The 23,281-nt window shown below is 43.7% G+C and overlaps 1 protein-coding gene across 2 annotated transcripts in view; it reads right to left on the bottom strand.

Annotated features, from left to right (window-relative positions):
- Positions 1 to 21,934, bottom strand: part of LOC124619524 (keratin, type I cytoskeletal 9-like) — a 95,943-nt gene extending 74,009 nt beyond the window's left edge. For both annotated transcript variants that reach the window (XM_047145976.1, XM_047145986.1), the window contains exon 1: positions 21,878 to 21,934. In XM_047145976.1, coding sequence (XP_047001932.1) covers positions 21,878 to 21,925 — 48 coding nt within the window. In that variant the 5' untranslated portion in view covers positions 21,926 to 21,934. The remainder of the gene's footprint in view (positions 1 to 21,877) is intronic.
- Between the last annotated feature and the right edge of the window lie 1,347 nt (positions 21,935 to 23,281).

Raw genomic sequence — 23,281 nt, 5'->3', positions numbered from 1 at the left:
CCTCGGCATTCGCTTTCATCGGTTTAGGGTACTAAAGGAAACGTTAGTTTGGACTTATGGACAGGGGGTGGAACTACGCACCTCCCGAATGCCCTGCTTCGAAAGGTCTTGCTAGTTTCTGTGTAAGTCCACGTCACGTGGGAAGGCAGTTCCGCGCAGAGAGATGGAGCTACTGGGAAGCCTGGAAGGGGTGAGGTTGGAGTAAGCATAGCGGCAGAAAGCTTTGCAATGTCCGCGTTATCGAACTGTGTTGCTACAAACAGCAGTCAAGTTCACTAGCTTACTGTACAGCGTACTGTAATTTCAAATCTGTGAGGGGAATAATGGCTCTGAGCACTATGCGACTTAACTTCTGAGGTCATCAGTCGCCTAGAACTTAGAACTAATTAAACCTAACTAACCTAAGGACATCACACACATCCATGCCCGAGGCAGGATTCGAACCTGCGACCGTAGCGGTCACGCGGTTCCAGACTGAAGTGCCTTTAACCGCACGGCCACACCGGCCGGCGGGGAATAATACTATAACTTTTAAAACCTATTTCGATTAATCGTCTGCATGGAGACCTCAGCTACAATTTTTTCTCATTGTAATTTTAGTGAGATTTTGATTGTAAAATAAGTAAAAATGTGATACACACAAAAATTAACTTCAGACACAAGCTGTAATCATTAAATTATTTGCTTCTTAACTACTTCTGTTTCACTGATTTTTTTAAAAAAATGTATATGAGTAGAATGTTTGAAACTAGTTAGTTGTGGATCACTGCGTGTAAACAAGAATTATTGGTAGCAAAAACTGATTCTAGAGACTATCATGTAAATGGTCAGATTTTGTCGTATTCTTCGTTGTCAAAGAGCATTATGACTGTACACTAACTTGTTCTACATTATATTCAGAGACAGCGTGTATGACCCACGGAACAAGCAAACAGCAAACCATCTTCTACGAATAACTCGAGAGGATGCTTCTTGATATCGTAGAAAAGAATCGATATCTGAACAGATAACCCTCTCTACCTTCTTAAGACAGTCTCCAGTTTGTGCCTTCAAAATGACAGGGGGTTACGTGCCGAAATTTCGGTGTTTCTGACGAATTTATCTTGCCGCAGTTTCGAGAATTATTAGAGCATAGTAAACACTGAAAAAAGCTTAAATTTCACAACTAACTAGCTAGATGCTTCTACGTCGCAAATTTGTTGAAAATTATAGTTCTGTAATTCGTAACAAGAAATGTGTGCATATTTCTTAGGATACAAATTCTGAATCAAAAAAATGTTCAAATGTGTGTGAGTTCCTAAGTGACCAAACTGCTGAGATCATCGGTCCTTAGACCTATGCACTACTTAAACTAATTTATGCTAAGAACAACACACTCACACCCATGCCCGAGGGGGGACTCGAACCTGTGGCAGGAGGTGCCGCGCAATCCGTGACAAGGCGCCTCATACCGCGCGGCCACTGAGCGCGTCAATTCTCAATCCATAAAGGCTAGAAAGTTCTCATATACTTTTTATGCAGCTGATATGTTGACAATGAATAAAAATTTTAAGCCATGAGTCTTGAAAACCAAGAACTATTATTGCCTTGCTTTGTTCCGAAGGCTACATAGTAATATCATCGTCAGTGCTCTTTGAGTCTACGTCCGGACTATCTGATTGTAAATTTAAGATGATAGGTTCAAGGTCTACACGGTGTTCGGAAATTCCCGTAACAAACTTCTAGGGCTTGTAGAGGGGAGTGAGTATATAATATTTTGATGAGGAACCACGTCTGAAAACGTACAGTTTCCGTTCTACGCCTGCTTGAGGAATATAATTAGGCGTGGTACAATTCGAAAGGATACATAACGAAAAATCCAGTTATCACAATTTATGCACTGTTTAATTTACGAGACTCCTGTAGAGATAGAAGAAGATTCTGGCCGCTGAACTGGAAATTGAAGAGACACCAGGTGGGATGGAGAATGCGTACCAGAACATCCTTCGTAAGTACAATGTCTGTAACAACGTTGGTGGTCGCAGCATCGAGCCGCAGTCGTAATGCATCAGTACTGTTTTGTACGCACAGTATGCTGGGTTCTTTTTTGTTTTTGAATAATGCAAACACGTAATGTTTAAGTGATAGTACCAAAAACCTACTTAAGTGATAAATGGATGTTTTGTTATGTTTCCTTTCGAATTGTTACCTAATAATTGTACTGCGTCACGCCTGATTCACTTCCTCAAGCAGAAGTGGATGGGTTAGACATCTGAACTGACACCGTCGTAGAAAGGAAACGGTAGGTGTCCGGACACGAAGCGACACGGCGCAGTGGTTGACACACTGGACTCGCATTCGTTATGGCAACGATTCAAACCGTCGTCCGGCCATCCAGATTTAAGGATTCCATAATTTCCCTACATCGCTCTGGACAAGTGGCGGGATGGTGCCTTTGAAAGGGCACAGCCAATTTCCTTCCTCATCCTTGAGACCATCCGAGCTTGTGCTCTGTCTCTAACGACCACGATATCTACAGGACGTTAAAACCAATATTTCTTCTTTTCTGGACATGGGTTCCTATTCAAAATACACTCCTCTCTACAGGTCCTAGACGTTTGTAATGGGAATATCCGTATATCCATTTATTCGCCTCCATAAGAGTCTTCTTTCTGAAGCTTTATAGCATACCGCACCCAGTATACCCACGCTGAAGGGGAGATGCCTTTTTCCTTCACGTACAAGCCATTCTGTGTTTGATATCTTGAATTTGCTTTTTCCTGCCACATAGCCGTTAACCTGTGCCCAAATTAATTCAATCGGATGATAATAACGGTGATATGGCGGTAAACGCAAAACTGTGTGACCAATTCATGCGCAAGTAAGTTATGTTCGTACATTTTGTCGCATGACTTGGGTAAATTAACGATTTGCAGGAGTGCGGCGTGATGCTGGTTTATACTGTGCGGAATATCTTTATATTTGAGGAAGAGAACTATATCCGCTTTCCTGGTTTGTGTTCGTACTTGATATTTTCTCTGCAACAGCTGAATGATAACTGGCATTGCCTATTGCAGTGACCGACTTCGGAGCAAGATATGGCAAGAGGTGTTCAGTGACTCACTTCTTGAAAGCGACAGCGCTCATTTCTAATGACAATCACTTCTGTTTATCTTGCTCCTAACCACAAGTTTCCTCTCAGGAACAAAACCAGAAGAAGAGCCAACATGCAGAATAATTATCCTGGAACGTTTTCGTATGGGAACTTTGAAACCGTAGATACCATTGTGTGTGTGTGTGTGTGTGTGTGTGTGTGTGTGTGTACTGAACCGGGGACCTAGAAACGACGGTGAGGCTTCGTCCCGCAGTAGCCCTCAGTGGTTCACAAACCCAAAACAGGCCGCACCAATCTACCCACCTCACCGCCACCCCACACCACACCTAGGGTTATTGTGCGTGAACCCCCGCCCCTCCCCTCTCCCGGGAACATCTCATACCAGACGAGACGAGTGTAACCCCAAATGTTTGCGTGGTAGAGTAATTACGGCGTACGCGTACGTGGAGTATGCGCAGCAATCGCCGACATAGTGTAACTGAGGCGGAATAAAGGGATAAGGGGAACCAGCCCGTATTCGCCGAGGCAGATGGAAAACTGCCTTAAGAACCATCCACAGACTGGCCGGCACACCGCACCTCGACACTGATCCGCCGGGCGGATTCGTGCCGGGGACCGGCCCGCCTTCCCGCTCGGGAAGCAGCGCGTTAGACCGCGCGGCCAGCCGGGCGGGCGTGGATACCATTACTACTGCAGCAGATTTTCCTGTAATGATTCTGATTCAGCCATTTTTCGTCAACACAATAAACTATTAAAGTATCTTCTTCTCGTATATCGTGCATATTTCTCAAGAATGTGGGTCGTGCTGCAGCTATGTCATTTCTTTCCATTAAAAGCTTTCTTGCATCGTAACTTTTAACGTATTTGAAACCAATGTCTTTGAATTTTTTACACTGACAGACCGTTACATTTGAAGGAATTTTTCTCGTATATAATTGTAAAAAGTTTTCGTGACATCCTGCTCGGTCTAAGGAGCCTTGTCACGGTCCGCGCGCCTCACCCCGTCGGAGGTTCGAGTCCTGCCTCGGGCATGGGAGTGTGTGTTGTCCTTAGCGTAAGTTACTTTAAGTTAGATTAAGTGGTGCGTAATATTAGGGACTGATGACCTCAGCAGTTTGCTCCCATAAGATCTTACCACATTTTTCTTTTGTGGCATCAGATTTTCACAATTTGTACACATTTCAGACATGGAGTGCCTGAAAATATCCTTGTCAAAACTATCGCTTTGTGTTATTTATTTCCTGCTATTTCTGTCCCCTCAAGCCGACACGAAGTCAAGCCTTCCCATCGTATCTGCTGCTCTACAACTTTCGTTTGCAATTCGCTGTACAATTTTCTTGCCTGTACCACATACTTCTGCAGCTCGATCTTGTTTCCTCAGAATGTCAACAGCAGGAGTGCAAATTTCAGATTCACTTTTGAAAGAGTTATAAATGCGTTAAATAATCCCCCTCGCCTTCTTGTGGAGCACGTCGTCATTATTGCCGTCATCTGACTTTTTTTTTTTTCTTTGAAATTGCACTAATACCTGCAAGAGACACTGGCCGCGTGATAGGAATTTGCAGCTATGCTTCATTCATCATAAAAATAAATCTCATGTAAAAAAACACAAACGCCATGATTGGTCAACACCCGTAGCACTTGTACACAGGTGTTGTTACGCTCTTGGAAGTGGGTCCTTCTTAAGTATTAGATTGTTATTTCTGCGTTATGGGAAATGGAACTATTAAGATATTCTAACGTATTAAGAGCCAACAACGTTTTTTTGATCATATTTTAGTTATATAGTTATTAATTTAAAAATCGTGTACAGTCGCTGTCTCCCTACTGTTGTGCACTGACTGTCTCGCTGTTAATACGGCGCTGCAGTCTGGAACCGCAAGACCGCTACGGTCGCAGGTTCGAATCCTGCCTCGGGCATGGATGTTTGTGATGTCCTTAGGTTAGTTAGGTTTAACTAGTTCTAAGTTCTAGGGGACTAATGACCTCAGCAGTTGAGTCCCATAGTGCTCAGAGCCATTTGAGCCATTTTGTTAATACGGTACGTAATGTGAAAATGGCGGACGCTTCTCGCTGCTACGTTGTGAAACACGTGCATGTAACAAGTGACGAGAAACCTGTTGTTCGTAACGTTTTTCACAAGTTTACAGAAAAAACCAGCTTTGATATTTTCCGAGGAACTGTATTTATTACATTAAGAGATATTACAGCAAAGGATGCATAGTTGAGTCGGTAGCGTCGTAGAAGATAATCCATCTAAATGTGATCGAGGCTCAGACTACGATTTCGTGGTTCTTTTTTGAGTTCAGTTTAGAATACCCACATCTTTTAAGTGTAAAATTCATCAATTATATGCTAATTAACATGTACCTAATGATTTTAACAAAAAATGCGCGTCTTATTTTTTCTCATTAGATATAACACCCAAAATTCTGGTTTCCATGACAAATACAGGGTGAGTCACCTAACATTACCACTGTAAATGCCTTCCAAACCACGACAAACACGGAATAACCAATTCCGCAGACCGAAAGTAAGGAGAGGGGCTGGTATGATTGGTTAATACTGAGAAATGCATTTTACTATGATTTTAAACACATACTTATGTTTTTTTAAATAGGAACTTGTGTTTTAGCACAACTGAAAATAGAAAAAAATACTTGATCAATACTGTTTCTTATACTGTAAAATATTAATTACATGCAGAGTAATTTGTAACGTAAAAGTTGAGGCTTGAATAACTCCTCAGCAGTTCAATCGTGTGTTTCGGAGAGAACCGAATTAATTGGGGATACAAACAGACCAGTTATGTAACGTAGGTAGAAAAGGGAGTTGAACGGCACGTGACGTCCACAAGCTAACATTTTTATTAGTCTTTTTCTCTGAAGAATACCGTATGGCACTGATTTGTTAGAAGAAAATGTATGATAATTTAGTTAAACTTACAAATTTGTGTTTTGTTTTCAATCACAGAATGGAAAGAGTGTGTCGCGGCATTTCAGGCCAATAAATGTCCAAAGTGGTGTCCATCATTTGCTGCACACATTTGAAATCTACCGCGTAATGAATGTTTTACACGACACAATACATCTGGTGTAATGTTGCCACAAGCTGCTTCAATACGATGTTTCATATCTTCTGGGGTTGTAGGCACACCACAGTACACGTTCTCCTTTGACGTACGCCACAGTAAGAAGTCTAAAGGTGTCAGATAAGGAGAACGGGCAGGCCAATTTATGCGTCCACCACGTTCTATGAAATGCCCGTCCAACATTCTGTAAAGGGTCACCCTAGTGATCATTGCAGAATCTGCAGGGGCACCATCATGTTGATATCACACACGTCTAATCGTTTCCACCGGGACATTTTCTAGCAATGTTGGAAGATCATTTTGTAGAAACTCGATGTCTTTTGCAGCTCCTCCCGCGGGAGGTGCGAGTCCTCCCTTAGGCATGGGTGTGTGTGTTGTTCTTACCATAAGTTAGTTTAAATTAGTTTAAGTAGTCTGTAAGTCTAGGGACCGATAACCTCAGCAGTTTGGTCCCTTAGGAATTCACACACATTTCGATTTTTGCAGCTGTTTGGGTGCCTTCAGTGAAGTGAGGACCAATGAGACGGTCGCCAATTACTCCGCACCATTCATTTACATTCCACGGTCGCTGTCGCTCAACCTGTCGAAGCCAGCGGGGATTGTCCTCGGGCCAGTAATGCATGTTTCTTAAATTCACTGCATCGTGGTTTGTGAAACCTGCTTCATCGGTAAACAGTAGAAGTGCAACGCATTCTCTGTTAATGTTTACTGATAGAAATTCACTCGATTTTTAAAGTCATCTCCATATAATTGCTGATGCAGCGACATTGGTACGGGTGAAATTTTTGACGATGAAGTATGCGCATTACACTACTTTGACGAACTGCAGCCGGCGGCGGTGGTCTCGCGGTTCTAGGCGCGCAGTCCGGAACCGCGCGACTACTACGGTCGCAGGTTCGAATCCTGCCTCGGGCATGGATGTGTGTGATGTCCTTAGGTTAGTTAGGTTTCACTAGTTCTAAGTTCTAGGGGACTGATGACCTAAGATGTTAAGTCCCATAGTGCTCAGAGCCATTTGAACCATTTTTTGACAAACTGCACTGCCGGCCGGAGTGGCCGAGCGGTTCTAGGCGCTACAGTCTGGAACCGCGCGACCGCTACGGTCGCAAGTTCGAATCCTGCCTCGGGCATGGATGTGTGTGATGTCCTTAGGTTAGTTAGGTTTAAGTAGTTATAAGTTCTATGGGACTGATGACCTCAGAAGTTAAGTCCCATAGTGCTCAGAGCCATTTGAGCCATTTGAACACAGTGTACTACAGTTATTCTGAGTACAAGGACTAATTCAGCAATCACTACGTGCAGACACGGAGACAGCCAAACTCGTAAACATCGAAGTCTTCGTAAACATACCCCTGCAGATATTGTTTGTTACAACACGCGGCTGAGCGTCTGAGGTTTCAAGCGTCAACTTTACGTTACATATTACTCTGGATGTACGTAACATGGCAGAATGTAACAAACGGCATTGATTAGGTATTTGTTTCTATTTTCAGTTGTGCTAAAAATAACAGCAGATTTCTATTTTAAGAAACATAAGTATGTGGTGAAAAATCATACTTCCGTGCATTTCTCAGTGGTTTCTATTAACCAATTACAACAGCCCCTCTCCTGACTTTCGGTCTGCAGAATTGGTTATTCAATGTTTGTTGTGGTTTGGGAGGTGTTTCCAGTGGTAATGTTAGGTAACTCACCCTGTATAAATTCTTAATTATTGGTATTTCATAAAAGATTGTTCATAAATGTTGCTTAAATTAAGAAAACATAAATAAAATTCATACGACAAAAATCAAAAATCAAATACTCTTTATGTGGACTATGTCGATTGTTTTATACCGTAGATGTGGTATCTCAGGAGCCGGAGAGATAAGCGTTGTGGAAACAGGAACAACAATAATTTTCACGGCATTGAGCACGCCATGGATATGGTGCAGTTTTACAGTTGCCACCGTAACACAGCGATGTGAATCCAGCAGAACTGATCTGGAGCCAAGTTAAGGAATTTGTCGCGAGAAATAACAAGACGTTTAAACTGCCGGACGTAGCAACGGCAAAGCTTTCTCCCAGGTCGCTGTCGAATGCTGGCGGGATACAGAACAGCATATCATAAAAGAAGAGGAGAAAATGGGGCGCTTAGCTGGCTTCGTGGATCAGTTGTCGATCGACTCATTATCAGCGTAGCAGATGGCAATTGCGATACTGAAATGTATTTCGCGTATTCAGATATGGAAGGAATTGAGAGATTACTGGACGACTGACTGTAATACCTTCAGTGGATTCAGTACTTAACTGTACCGTGAAATCCCTGCAATACGCTGTTGCGTCACACATGTCTAGCACAGAACAATTACCATGTGTTTATGTTGGATACTTTAAACATTCGTGTTTCTAATTACGACACTTCGTTAGTTAAGAAGGAAAGCATGTTGTGCTTTCCGTTTGGTAACCTAAGAAGTGTGTGAAATTGCTGACGATTTTCCAAATATTATTTCATTCTCTTCAAAAATTAAGTGACATTGAACTGTGTGTTGTCTCTCTCTCGTATCTTTTTACGTCGTAAGTGCTATTACTCATGTCACTGCAAGTTGCGGCCAAGCGGTTCTAGGCGCTTCAATGTGGAACCGCGCGACCGCTACGGTCGCAGGTGCGAATACCGCCTCGGGCACGGATGTGTGTGATGTCCTTAGATTAGTTAGGTATAAGTAGTTCTAATCTCTAGGGGACTGATGACCTCAGATGTCAAGTCCCATAGTGCTAAGAACCATTTTGAACCACTGCAAGTTGAAACCTCCTGGCAGATTAAAACTGTGTGCCGGACCGAGACTCGAACTCGGGATCTTTGCCTTTCGTGGGCAAGTGCTCTACCAACTGAGCTACCCAAGCACGACTCACGCCCCGTCCTCACAGCTTTACTTCTGCCAGTACCTCGTCTCCTACCTTCCAAACGTTATAGAAGTTCTCCTGCGAACCCTGCAGAACTTGCACTCCTGAAAGAAAGGATATTGCGGAGACATGATTTAGCCACAGCCTAGGGGATGTTTCCACAATGAGATTTTCACTCTGCAGCGGAGTGTGCGCTGATATGAAACTTCCTGGCAGATTAAAACTGTGCCGGACCGAGACTCGAACTCGGGATCTTTGCCTTTCGCGAGCAAGTGCTCTACCAACTGAGCTACCGACGCACGAGTCACGCCCCGTCCTCACAGCTTTACTTCTGCCAGTACCTCGTCTGCTACCTTGCAAACATTACAGAAGCTCTTCGCAAAAGACAAAATTCCCGAGTTCGAGTCTCGGTCCGGCACACAGTTTTAATGTACCAGGAAGGTTCATGTCAACGCACACTCCGCTGCAGAGTGAAAATCTGATTCTGCGCTGCAAGTTGGTTGGACTAGCTAGCTGACCCGTGCTGCCCAAGTTAAATGCGACATTAAAGCTGTTGCCCGTATTATCGCTCAGTCGGTGCGCACGTAAAGCACAAAAATGAAAAGTAACATTGTTATTGTCTTGACAGTACTCCAGACAGCTTGGACTGCGCTACACTGGAAACTAAATCCATATGATTCCAGCAACGGCGGGAGAATACATGAGGTTTATTCTTATGATGAACACAGTACAGGCACACGGAAAGAGACTATCTTTCTGGCTGGCAGTGCTTAATGGAAAGGAACGCACAGGATGGCTGAAAACTGGGCCGCCTTTTTACGTAACGCAGATAGCACCCATTTGAACACAGGAAAACGTAGTGTACAGTGAGAACTTTTCTAGCCTTCTTCAAAATATACAGTCGGGAACCGTATTGGCAGTCTGATATAAAACCGCACAGACCAGTTCGCAGTCGCTGTCCAGACGATCAAAAAGTTCGCAGGCAAAAGCTGGAAGTTGAGAAGAAATGAAGATGCGCACCACTGGACGATCTAGTTGCGCAACGCAGTTACAAAACGCCGGAGGAACTGGCTGACGAAGAAAAAGTGAGAGGAGCCGGCCGTCGGCTTCTACCAGGAAGTCCACTCGCATTCCTGAGGGGCGCGGCGCGAAGAAGGCTCAGCACCCGCGAAAGGGTGGAGCGCGGTGGGACGGGGCGCTCGCGGCCGGGCAGCCAGCCTTTCCCGTGTCGGCTTTTTGCGCCGCCGGCTCCTCGCCCGCTGGAGCGGAACAGACACAATGTGCGCCGGTGGGACGAGGTGGCCTGCAGAGGCGCGAAAGCGGCGGAGAACCACGGCGGAGCCCGCTCACCTGGCGCTGGCGCTCTCTGCCCGCCACCGCCGTCACCCCTGCCCCATCGTCCACTCTCCTTACCTTGCTACCAGGACTGTTGACATCTTTAAAAATATCGGGTTTACAATGTATCGATATTTAAAGAAATACCGTTGTAGGCCATCGATGTATCACGAAAGGACTGTCGATGAATCGATATATTGACGGAAAGAATATCGAAGTGCCTTCGTATAAAAATATCGCTTGCACATCGTAAATATGCTGTACATCGTCAACAACCTAGCAGCCTAGTGCCTTCGTATAAAAATATCGCTTGCACATCGTAAATATGCTGTACATAGTCAACAACGTAGCAGCCTACCTATCCCCTAGTCCGCCCCGGTAGCTGAGTGGTCAGCGTGACAGACTGTCAACCCTAAGGGCCCAGGTTCGATTCCTGGCTGGGTCGGAGGTTTTCTCCGCTCAGGGACTGGGTGTTGTGTGGTCCTAATCATCATCATTTCATCCCCATCGACGCGCAGGTCGCCGAAGTGGCGTCAAATCGAAAGACCTGCACCAGGCGAACGGTCTACCCGACGGGAGGCCTTAGCCACACGACATTTCCATTTACCTATCCCCTTAGAGCAAGAAAAAGCGAAATGATTCACGTTCACGCTTGGCGATAATCACTTTGCAAACAATGGTAACTGCATGTAAGTGGCACAATAAAAGGTATCTGGTGGTGGGTCCATCGTTCGGTTTAGTCACATATCGGATTTGTCCGGAACACTTAATACCGATTTCCTTGTTTTTTTTTTTTTTTTTTTTTTTTCATTTCTGCCAACGCTAGCGGCGTAGCAGTTGTAGTGTCAAAACTGCGTGATGAAGTTCAAAATTGCGTGGTGAAGCTCAACACTGAAGTTTCTGTTGGTAGCGACGATTGTGTCAGCATTTCCCCACACACGTGTCCGCCCACTGCGAAGAACAATCTTGTCATTTAGTGTTTTGGTCATCATTTTTTAAAAAAATGGCTTTGAGCAATGGGACTTAACTACTGAGGTCATCACTCCCCTAGACTTAGAACTGCTTAAACCTAACTAACCTAAGGACTTTACACACATCCATGCCCGAAGCAGGATTCGAACCTGCGACCGTAGCTGCAACGCGGTTCCGGACTGAAGCGCCTAGAACCGCTCGTCCACTCCTGCCGGCAATAAAGGATGCACTGGAAGGAATCTACATCTACAGCTACATGTACATAATCTACAATTCACGATTAAGTGCCTGGTAGAGGGTTCATCAAACAACCTTCAAGCTAGTTCTCTACAGTTTCACTCTTGAACAGCATGCAGGAAAAAACGAAAACTTAAATCTTTCCGTGCGAGCTCTGAATTCTCTTACAGTATGATGGTCATTTGTCTCTATGTAAGTGGGCGGCACCAAAATATTTTCACACCTTGAGAAGAATGTAGGTGATTGAAATCGTGTAAGAAGGTCCTTTCGCAACGAAAAACGCCTTGGTTTCAACGACTGCCACCCCATTTCGCGTATCATATCTGTGGGACTCTCTTCCCTATTTCGCGATAGTAGAAAACGAGATGCCCATCTTTGAACGTCTTCGATGTCCTCCTTGTACCCTATTTGATGCGGATTCCACACCGCACAACATTACTCCAGAAGAGAGCGGGCAATCGTAGTGTAGGCAGTCTCTTTAGTAACCATGTCACATTTTATGCGTGTTCTGCCAATAAACCGCAGTCTTTGGTTGCATTCTCCACATTATCCATTTGATCGTTCAACTTTAAGTTATTCGTTCTTGTATCCCTTGGTATTTAGTAGAATTTACAACCTTTAGATTTGTGTGTTTTTTCCTGTAACCGAAATTTATCGGATTCCTTCCATCGCTCATGTGGATGATTTCACAATTTCCGTTATTTAGAGTCAATTGCCACTTATCGCACTATACAGATATCTTGTCTAATTCGTTTTGCAGTTTGTTTTGATCCTCTAATGACTTTATTAGACGGTAAATGACTGCATCATCTGCAAATGGTCTAAGAGGGCTGCTCATATTGTCTCCTACATTGTTTATATAGATCAGGAACTGCAGAGGGCCTATAACACTCCCTTGGGGAACGCCAGATACCACTTCTGTCTTACTCGAAGATTTTCCGTCGATTGCTACGTACCGTGACGTTCTGACAGGAAATCACGAATACAGTCGCACTACTGAGAATAATGAATAGTAACATGAAGAATAAATACCAGCTAGACGACGACATAAGGACGGATACAAATAAAACAGTTTCTGCGTCAGTCACTTGTTTATTTTTCCACTACACGTTTCGAATGGTTCACACAATCATCTTCAGGTGGATAGTTGTTTATCTGCGTGGCTGGTTCAAAAATGGCTCTGAGCACTATGGGACTTAACATCTATGGTCATCAGTCCCCTAGAACTTAGAACTACTTAAACCTAACTAACTTAAGGACATCACACAACACCCAGTCATCACGAGGCAGAGAAAATCCCTGACCCCGCCGCGAATAGAACCCGGGAACCCGGGCGTGGGAAGCGAGAACGCTACCGCACGACCACGAGATGCGGGCTGCGTGGCTGGTGTTTGGTGTTGGTGAAGAGGACAGACGTCTTTTCACTGTTGCAGACCAAGAGCGGGATATGTTATTTTACGTTTTTTGAGGGACGGTAGAATTGTAAAAGGTCTGTGTACTGTGGCCTGATGTATATCCTCTCCACTGCACATTACATTTACACTGCCGAGCAAAACACCCCAAACTGACCAAAAACAATGTCACAGACCGTCACTCTGTGTGCCATTGCCTAGATGTTTTGAGTCTAACCCATGATAATTGGCGCAAGGGCTGGTTTTCAGAAAGTACCAGCCAAACACTGGCGACGAAACAGTTTGTCGTGCACCAGGATTAGCACCGGATTAGTCGAGAGCCATCACACAAGCCTGCCGTAAGCATTTCGGGTGCAGAGGTGATTACGACTCAGTGATGACACATTTTACTGGGAACGTCTCAATACGAGGCTTACTTATGTAGAGCATACCGCAGTTCTGTGAGTACTCTTATTGTGTTTTGCCTTGTCTGCCCGGAGAAAGCCGCCGGCACCTGATACGACTTTCTGTTCGCGTCGCAGCGGCGCTTCCTGTTCCTTGGAGCGGATCGGGTGGTGCTCTTACGAAGCCCAGAAATTAATGCCGTGTAACGAAAGAAAGGGTGACAAATACAGGCGAAAGAATGCAGTTCCTCTCGTCGAATTTAAAATTTGGAAGCAAAGCGAGAGTAGTGTACCTGTCGTAATTGATATAGGAGAGAGGAATTAAATCTAAACCGCCAATTAAGGAGAGTAGAACACTATTCACACTTAATCCTCCTCCCTGCCCCGTAATATAAGTGTAATATATTTGCTACTTTCATTATTAAACGATAGCACTCACTTTACACTGATGAGACAAAACACTATGGCCACTGCTCACCGCAGCGTTGGATGCCGCCTGGTGAAGTGGCAGGCACGTGACGCGGTAAAAAAGTATTAAGCGGAGCAGACACGGACGGGGGATCATACAAGCGAAGATACGGACTGTAAATGGGGAAGTCCATTGAGATAAGAGGACTTTGACAAAGGGCAGATTATTATTACGCAGAGCCTGTGATCGAGTATCTCGAAAACGTCGATGTTGGTCGAATCTTCGCATGCTAATGTGTGGACATCCACGGAAAGAGGTAGGACAGTGAAACTACAGCTAGGCGCTAAATGGTTGGATGTCCACGACTGCTCGCAGAACGTGGAGTTCGGAAACTTGTCTGCTATGTAAAGTAGGATAGTTGGTAATCTGTGTTGTCCCTCTCGAAAGAGCACAATGCTGGTGCACGCACAAGTGTTTCGGAGCACGCGGTCCGTCGTATGTTATTGAACACGGAACTGTGTGTGTGTGTGTGTGTGTGCGTGTGTGTGTGTGTGAAATCTTACGGGACTTGACTGCGAAAGTCATCAGTCCCTAAGCTTACACACTACTTAACCTAAATTATTCTAAGGACAAACACATACATCCATGCCCGAGGGAGGACTCGAACCTCCTCCGGGACCAGCCGCACAGTCTATGACTGCAGCGCATGAGACCGCTCGGCTAATCCCGCGCGGCAACACGGAACTCTGCAGCAGACTACCCCTATGTGTCTACATGTTGACCGAACGACGTCATCAATTACAATTGCAGTGGACACGGGACCACCGGGATTCGACCGTCGAACAATGGAAACATGTCGACTCTTTGGGCGCATCACATTTTTGCTACACTAGGTCGATAGTCGTCTCCACAAACGCCGTCATCGAGGTGAACAGCGGCTCGAAACGTGCAGCGCGCCACGGTCACACGCTGATGGGAGCAGTATTATGCTATGGGAGACATTCTCCTGCGCCTGCATGGGACCTGTGGCAGTAATCGAAGATACTCTGACAGCTGCGAACAACCTGCATCCCTTCGTGTTGAATGTCTTCCCCGACAGCGATGCCATCTCTCAGCATAATTGTCGGCCGCTGTGGCCGAGCGGTTCTAGGAACTTCAGTCCGGAACAGCGCTGCTGCTACGGTCGCAGGTTCGAATCCTGCCTCGGGAATGTATGTGTGTGATGTCCTTAGGTTAGTTAGGTTTAAGTAGTTCTAAGTCTACGGGACTGTTAACCTCAGATTTTAAGTCCCATAGTGTTAGAGACATTTGAATCATTTTTCAGCATAATTGTCCGTGTCTCGGCGCCAGAACCATGCTACAGTGATTTGAGGAGCATTATACACCACGTTTATATGGGATCCCATAACCGGATTTCGTAAACCGATTTCCCAATACGGCTTTTGGTTAGCCATGTAAACACTCCAAAATCTATTCCGGAAATCCGCTTCTTTTTGCCGGTTTTCCACGTCCACAATCGATTCCCGCTACCCTATAAACGCACAACCATTTTTGAAACGTATTTGGGCTGTCAGGGTACGAGTTGTTTTTTTTTTTTAAAAAAAAAATCTGCTGATATGGACAGAGTGACTTTTTCCACAGTGAAGGAGACATAGAAATATTACATTGAGCATGAAGCTGTCTACTTCTAATATTTAATTGAAGAGAAATAGCGATGTGCTAACTAAATCGGAAATGGGAAAAGCTGCTTTGCAGCAGCCATATTTAACTGGGCTAGCAAATCCGCTTCAAGCCTTAACATGTAAACAAGACAACGAAAAAAGGGTTTCCAAATTCCGGTTTTTGTCTTCCGGAATATATGTCTCACGTAAACGTAGTGATAGTGAACTCACGTTGATGTCTCGGCGACCAAATTGGCCTGATGTAAATCCTATGGAACCCATCTTGGTCGGTATTGGGTGCCAACATCGCATACGCAAATCCCGGCCCGTTACTTACGCAAATTACGAATTCTTACATGACCTATGCGTAGATATCTAATGCCACATACCTCCAAAAACCTACCAACAAACTGTTGGATCACTGATACGGAGACTCAGTGATGTATTTCGTTCCAAAGACGGACAAACAAGCTATAAACAGGTGGACATAACATTTTGGCTCATCAGTATGTGTGTGTGTGTGTGTGTGTGTGTGTGTGTGTGTGTGTGCTGCAGTTTTTTTTATGAAACGACTAAAATTACTGCGGAAAATCAAGGTTCTTCCAAATGTGAAAAACTGTTCCAACGTACAATACTGTCATGTACTTAGGAACAAATATTCTATTCAAATTTAAAATTGTTGGAGTCGAAAATATCTTGTCACTACCACATTTTATAGTCTACGCGCTACATTATTAGTCTACTACACACCTATCCAATAACCAAGTGAAATCAAATTAAGGAGAATTGTCAAAAACCAGTTAAAAGTTATTGGAAAGTAACAGTTATTTCCATTTTCAAGGTAGGGGAAACTATTAAGACATTAAAGAAACTCTGCTCATTTGCAAATATCACGTGTTGCATGGTAGGAGACTTTCCTCCATTTCAGGGTACAAGATGATGCATAACCGATGAAGTATGGCTTAACTGCCCTCATCATATGTAATCAATTTTAAAAGTATACTGGAATTATCTCATCTTAAACTCTGTTACTGAAGAATTATCAATATCATTCAAATATCTTTACACATTATACAGCACGTAAATGTGTAGAGCTCCTATTATTTACAAATGCTGCACAAAACACAAGTTCATGGCTCATAGCAACAAAAACAGTAGAAAATTCCGGAATCTGCTTACGGCGACTTTTCGTGCTCATTCCTTCATGTGATTTTAATATCAGTCACTAGTTTGAAACACCGACCAAGAAACACCATGTGACCCTAGGTGCACAGGTACAACACTATCCGCTACTGAAAAAGTGACTACCAGTACACGGGACAAGGGAGGAAAATCAATAGAGCCATGTTGCGAAACTAAAGTAAATAAAAAAATGGCTCTGAGCACAATGGGACTTAGTCATCAGTCCCCTAGAGCTTAGAACTACTTAAACATAACTAACCTAAGGACTTCACACACATCCATGCCCGAGGCAGGATTCGAACCCGCGACCGTAGCGGTCGCGCGGTTCCAGACTGAAACGCCTAGAACCGCTCGGCCACACCGGCCAGCCCGAAGTAATAAATGAGACGCTGCAGCATTATTTAGGACACTAGAAACTTACGCAAAATTAGCGGGATTCGGATTCATGTCACGATTTTTGATTCAGAGATTCCACGTAACAAGAACGGTTCGGTATCCGAATCTGTTTAGAGAATTCAGGATTTGAAAGAAAACTGGAGCTGATACTTACTCTTTACACTGTACCTCCTACGATCTACAGAAATGTGTATGTAGTCGAGGTTGTAGCATATGTTTGTGCAATGGTATTCCTTTCGGTGGTAGTAGTTATATTTCGAAATCTGGCTACGAAAGAAATTTTATCGCCATTTGTCAGGTGGCAAGGGGAAGGGAAATGGTGGTATACCATATCTGATCACAGTACTCTTTGGTTAATTGCAAACCTCTCCCCTGGGTCTCATAAAGCGAGGACATAAGGCACTGTTGGTGGAGGTTGTCTATAGGAAGGGGGCGTTAAGCGCGGCGACCCTTTTGGTGCCATTCGGAACGGGTAGCATGTGCCTTTGCCGAGTTCACCTTTTCGCTTCTTTTATCAACATCAGAAACACGATACTACACTATCAGCGCACTCGTTAGAGTCATCATCTATGCGAGACAGTTGCACTCAAGACACCCTACAAACAAGCTGCCCGGGTTGCGTCAGTTGGAAACATTTGCTCAGATCACAGGGCGTACAGGCAGTACCGGCGGGACACTAATTCTTATCCGTTGTTCTCATACCCCATGAAGCACCGACCTTTATAACCGACAATCGAATTATGGCATGGGCAATTAACTTCACGACATCGGCTCACGAGTGACAAACTGATATAACCATTTCAAGTACCTGCTTCTTGTGATTTATCTACTAAAGACACTGCTTATATGACTCTTGTCTGTCCTGTTCTGGCGTACCGCTACGCGGTGTGGGATCCTTACCAGACAAAATTGACGGAGAACATCGAAACAGTTGCAGAAGGGCAGCTCGTTTTGTATTATCGTGAAATGCGGGAGACTGTGACGGATATCATAAGCAAGTTGGGGTTGCAGTCAGTACGACTACTGAGTTTCTCGTTGGGGTGAGACCTTTCAACGATATTTCAACCCTAACCTTCTGCTCAGAATGCCAAAATACATATTTGACTCCCACCTGACAGGGAGAGATGACCATCGTGATAAAATAAGAAAAATCAGAGGTCACACTGAAAGATTTAGGCGTCCAGTTTTCTCACGTGCTATTAGAGATTGGAATGGTGAAGAAATTATATGAAAATGGTTCTATGTACCCTCTGGAAAACACTTAAACGAGAAGTATCATGTACATGTATAGACCTAACACCGACTCGACGTCATCGTCCATCAGTAGTCCCCGCCATGTGACTCCTACGTTGATAAGATACATCGACAATCTTAAACCGTGATTATGAAAAGTTCAGTCCAGTGAAATACTGATATCCAATGACATTCGAAGCCAGAGTGATTGCATAAAACAACAAAGGAAGAGACAAGCTAGAAGGGGTAAAAAGCAGCTCAGATAAAATGTGTATGAGTAATGCAAAAAGTAAGTGGTTTTCCTTCTTCTAGGGCCCCACAACTATCAAACATTGGTTAGACGTCGTCATGGTTTCGCTGAGGTTGCTGAAATTATGTATAAAGTTTATTGGAAGTCGCAAAGTGCTCTCATTCCTAAACACTAGATGAATGCAGCCTGGCTAATTTGCGACCACGTGCTACGCTGACTCAGGACATCAACACAATTTCTAACTTCATTATTTGACTTAATGTGTTAGAACTTTTGCGTAAGATCATATTTCTTAATGATGAAATAAAGACTGTTGCCCCTAGAAGCCATGTGTGTGTGTGTGTGTGTGTGTGTGTGTGTGTGTGTGTGTGTAGTGCAAGGCAGTTGATGATGTCTATGAGGTCGAAACTGAGCAATAGTGAGCAATTATATTTTACTAAGACTGCCTCAGAGGAACCATGATGTCTTTTAAAATACAAAATGTGTAGGACAGATATTGGTTGTCTTTGCTTACTTAACACACGTTAAACAATAATAATGGAAAATTTGTGATGTTTCTCTGGTGTTGTGCAAGTGTGTCGATGTTTCTCGGAAAATTGTCGCTTTGCTCAACAATCTGCTGAACTTCATTATAGCGTACAACTTTTATTTCGTATACAGTTACATGAAATCATTGTTGACGAGGTTACGCCCCAAGAAATCTTTGAATTTCCGTATGTCAATCTTGGTGCATCAAACCAATCTCAGGACTGAAGACCACAACAACACAATCTTGGCGCAGTGAAAGATAAGAGGCGGGATCTTAACAGGAAGGATGTCTTACTGTCTAACGCTGCAGAGAAAACAATACGTAATATAACAACAAACTTTGCCGAACGCCAGTATTTTACATTATTAAATATGATATGTCCAGTGGTGGAAACGACAGCGAAACCATTGGAAAGGAAATTTTGAAGAATGTACCATAGTCTTTTGAAATTAGCTTATAGGAGACACAGTTCGCTCTAGGATGCTGAGAATGACAGCCGTCGAAAGGTACTATGTCAACGATGCCCTCTGATCGGAAACCGATAGCTTCTGATTAGTATTGTGCGGGTATGCCTAATAACTCCACCGAATACATATAAGAGCGAGAATTATTTTCACATTTTAGTAACACGTTATCATGCTCCCTGAGACCCTGCAAATTCTTTAAATTTAACGTGTGGTGGAGGTATTAACCACGTAGCACGTTTTACGGGATGCTAACAACCTATTAACAGATAGCTGTGAAAATTTACGCAGTATCTTAGCTTTGATGGAGAGTCATCGACAGACGTATCAGTAACTTCAGGCGTGCCCCAAGGAAGTGTGTTTGGAACCGGGTCGTTCATTAATGAACTGGCAGATAATGTCATTAGTAACCTCAGACGTTTCTCAGTCTAGGTAGTTATCTATAAGATAAGATTCAGTAAGATGTCGATAAGAATTAAAAGTGGTGCAAAGCCGGCAACTTGGTTTAAAGGTAAAATTATGAACTTCACAAAATGAAAAAAAAAAAAAAAACAAACATACGTAGTATTCTATGAATAAAATATAAATGGTTCACAATTAGAATCAGTCAACTCATACAAATATCTGGGCTTACCAATTTGCAGGGAAATGGAATGGAATGATCTCATAGGGTCAGTCGTACCTAAGGCAGGTACCATACTTCGGTTCGCTGGAAGGATACTGGAAAAATATAGTCAGCGTTCGCTACCTTTCGCTTGTATGTGTCAACAAGCGTTACACCGGAGGAAATGGAAGAGAACGCGGGGTAAGTTCGGTTTATTGGTAGGATACTAAGGAAATGTGGTCTACAAAGGAAATTGCTTACAAATCATTCGTGCGTCTCTTCCTAAGTGAGTGAGTGAGTGAGTGAGACCCGTACCAAACACAACTCTAGAAGGGGACACTGTACACAGAGATTGGCGGCACGAATGGTCGTAGAAGTTTGTTTGACCCGTGGAAGAGTGTCACACTGACGCTGAAGAAACTGAACGGGCAGGCTCTCGAAGACAGAGGTAAACAATCCCGAGAAACCTACTAAACAATGTTTCAAGAACCGACTTTAAATGATGATTCTAGGAATACACTTCAGCCCAATACGTATCGGTGCAAGTTTAAATTAGATTAATTACAGCGCGCACAGAGACAGTTAAACAGTTATTCTTCCCACGCTCCTTATGTAAATGGACCGCTACGGTCGCAGGTTCGAATCCTGCCTCGGGCATGAATGTGTGGGATGTGCTTAGGTTAGTTAGGTTTAAGCAGTTCTAAGTTCTAGGGGACTGATGACCTCAGATGTTGAGTCCCATAGTGCTCAGAGCCACTTTTGAACACACCTCGTAAACAAAAAGACCACTCTTGACGGGCGAGCAGGAATAATATGCATGGGCGCTTCTGTAATCAGTTGCCATCGAGAAAAAAAAATATCGCTAGAGCAAACGCGGCTTCACTTTATAAGAGGCTCTGAGCACTATGGGACTCAACTGCTGTGGTCTTAAGTCCCCTAGAACTTAGAACTACTTAAACCTAACTAACCTAAGGACAGCACACAACACCCAGCCATCAACTTTATAAGACAAAACATTTTCATTGGAAAACAGATCAGTTAACTGAATTTTCTCATTATGATAATATTGAAGGGCGATCTGCTTTAATTGTCAAAAACCGTTTAAAAGCCAAGATCGCACAAAATATTCTTTTTTATTCAAGGCAACGAGTTTCAACAGTCTTAGCAGTCATCTTCAGGTCTTAAAAACTTTTTTGTTACAAAACATGTTCATTTTACGCTGAATCTCGTGCACAAGATGTCAAGTGGATAAAACTCAGCACATTATAAACATTAGTCAGAGGTAAAATATTTATAAACATGCAAGGTGGTGTATAAATTGGTTCAAATGGCTTTGAGCACTATACGACTTAACATCTGTGGTCATCAATCCCCTACAACTTAGAACTACTTAAACCTAACTGACCTAAGGACATTACACACATTCATGCCCGAGGCAGGATTCGAACCTGCGACCGTAGCGGTCACGCGGTTCCAGACTGTAGCGCCTAGAACCGCTCGGCCACTCTGGCCGGCTGGTGCTGTATAGTTTTAAATATTCTAGCGATGACATACGTTTATAATATGCTGAGTTTTATACATTTGACATGAGGTTCAGTGTAAAATGAACATGTTTTATTACAAAAAAGATGTTTAAGACCTGAAGATGACAGCTAACTGTCTTGAATTAAAAAGTAGTTTGTCCGATCTTGGCTTTTCAACGGTTTTTAACAGATCAATTAATTCGTAAACGTGCTGCCACTCACCACGCACAGGAGCGCTAGCACGGCCGGTGGGCCGCTTCTGGTGGCCATGGCTGCGGTGTGCGGACTGCAGGGCGATGGCCCGGAGCGCCGCTCTTATAACGGACGGACCCCCTCCTGCCTGTAGGCGCCCGCCGCAGACGGTGTCTCTGCGACCGGCCTCTCACGTCTGCATACCACTGGGGAGACGACTCCGTTGGCTCCGCACAGACGAGATCATCTTGGCGCCTAAACAGTGTAAAGCGCCGTGAAATCAAGTAGGAACAGACTCTCACAATATTGCTCTGAGTGAACTTAGGCTTGATAATCGAGAGTGATTGCTCCCAATAGTAGGATTCTGGGGTGAAAAGAATTAAACTTACTGAACTCTTAACTCTTCGAGGGGCAGGTAAACGACATAAAAATTTACCCCAGGATGGTATTCCGTCTCCCTTACTCCACCTCTCACTTTTTTACTACTGGAGTTAATTTTATTCGGCTTGTGGTTTTATTTATTTAGATATGATTATATACGTGTAGCAGCAAGTACATTGGTACATGGTAACTAGTAACTTTGCTTTACGATATTAAAGCTTGGATTTGCAATGTTCAGAATGATATAAAACTGAAACTGAGAGCTGATGGCAGTACAAAAAATTATTTGTAACAAGTTGCTATGGTTTTGATTCAATGTTATTACACTGTCCTTACTTGGTAATTCTTTCTTCATAAAAGCAAGTAACTTTGACTAATGTTGAGTAAATATTTCACTTTGGCTGTATGAGTCACACTAGCATACATATGTTAAGTTCAGACATGGAGTTGGAGAGGGAATAAACACTTTTATCATAAATGTGGCACACGGTGGATCAAATTATTGCCTTTCCACATCTGCTCTGGACAATCATGTAGAGAGCATTCACTTGCTACTGTAACGTAATCAAGAAAGACAGAAAACTGTATCTGAACTCACTACCTTGCGTCGTATTCAGAAAAGTCAGTAATGAAATTCAAATGATGGTTACAGCACTGAATGTTGGTTACGTTACGCAGTGGATTTTTGAATACTGCTAATTAGAACAGGCGTGCGGCTAGCCCGCGTTCTCTTAATCTCAGGGAAAAAATGTAAAATGTTACTTTAGTTTCACAGAGCAGACCTTGCCACAAAATGTGAAAATGATAAAGTCATAACACAGTTATTCGTTATATTTTTGTGCCGACCGCGGTGGTCTAGCGGTTCTAGGCGCGCAGTCCGGAACCGCGCGACTGCTACGGTCGCAGGTTCGAATCCTGCCTCGGGCATGGATGTGTGTGATGTCCTTAGGTTAGTTAGGTTTAAGTAGTTCTAAGTTCTAGAGGACTGATGACCACAGATGTTAAGTCCCATAGTGCTCAGAGCCATTTATATTTTTGTGCCCGCATAGAACA

The sequence above is a fragment of the Schistocerca americana genome, chromosome 1, assembly GCF_021461395.2.
Source record: "Schistocerca americana isolate TAMUIC-IGC-003095 chromosome 1, iqSchAmer2.1, whole genome shotgun sequence".
Taxonomy (NCBI): Eukaryota; Metazoa; Arthropoda; class Insecta; order Orthoptera; family Acrididae; genus Schistocerca; species Schistocerca americana.
The sequence above is the reverse complement of the archived record's forward strand: the minus strand, read 5'-3'. Positions and strand labels throughout refer to the sequence as shown.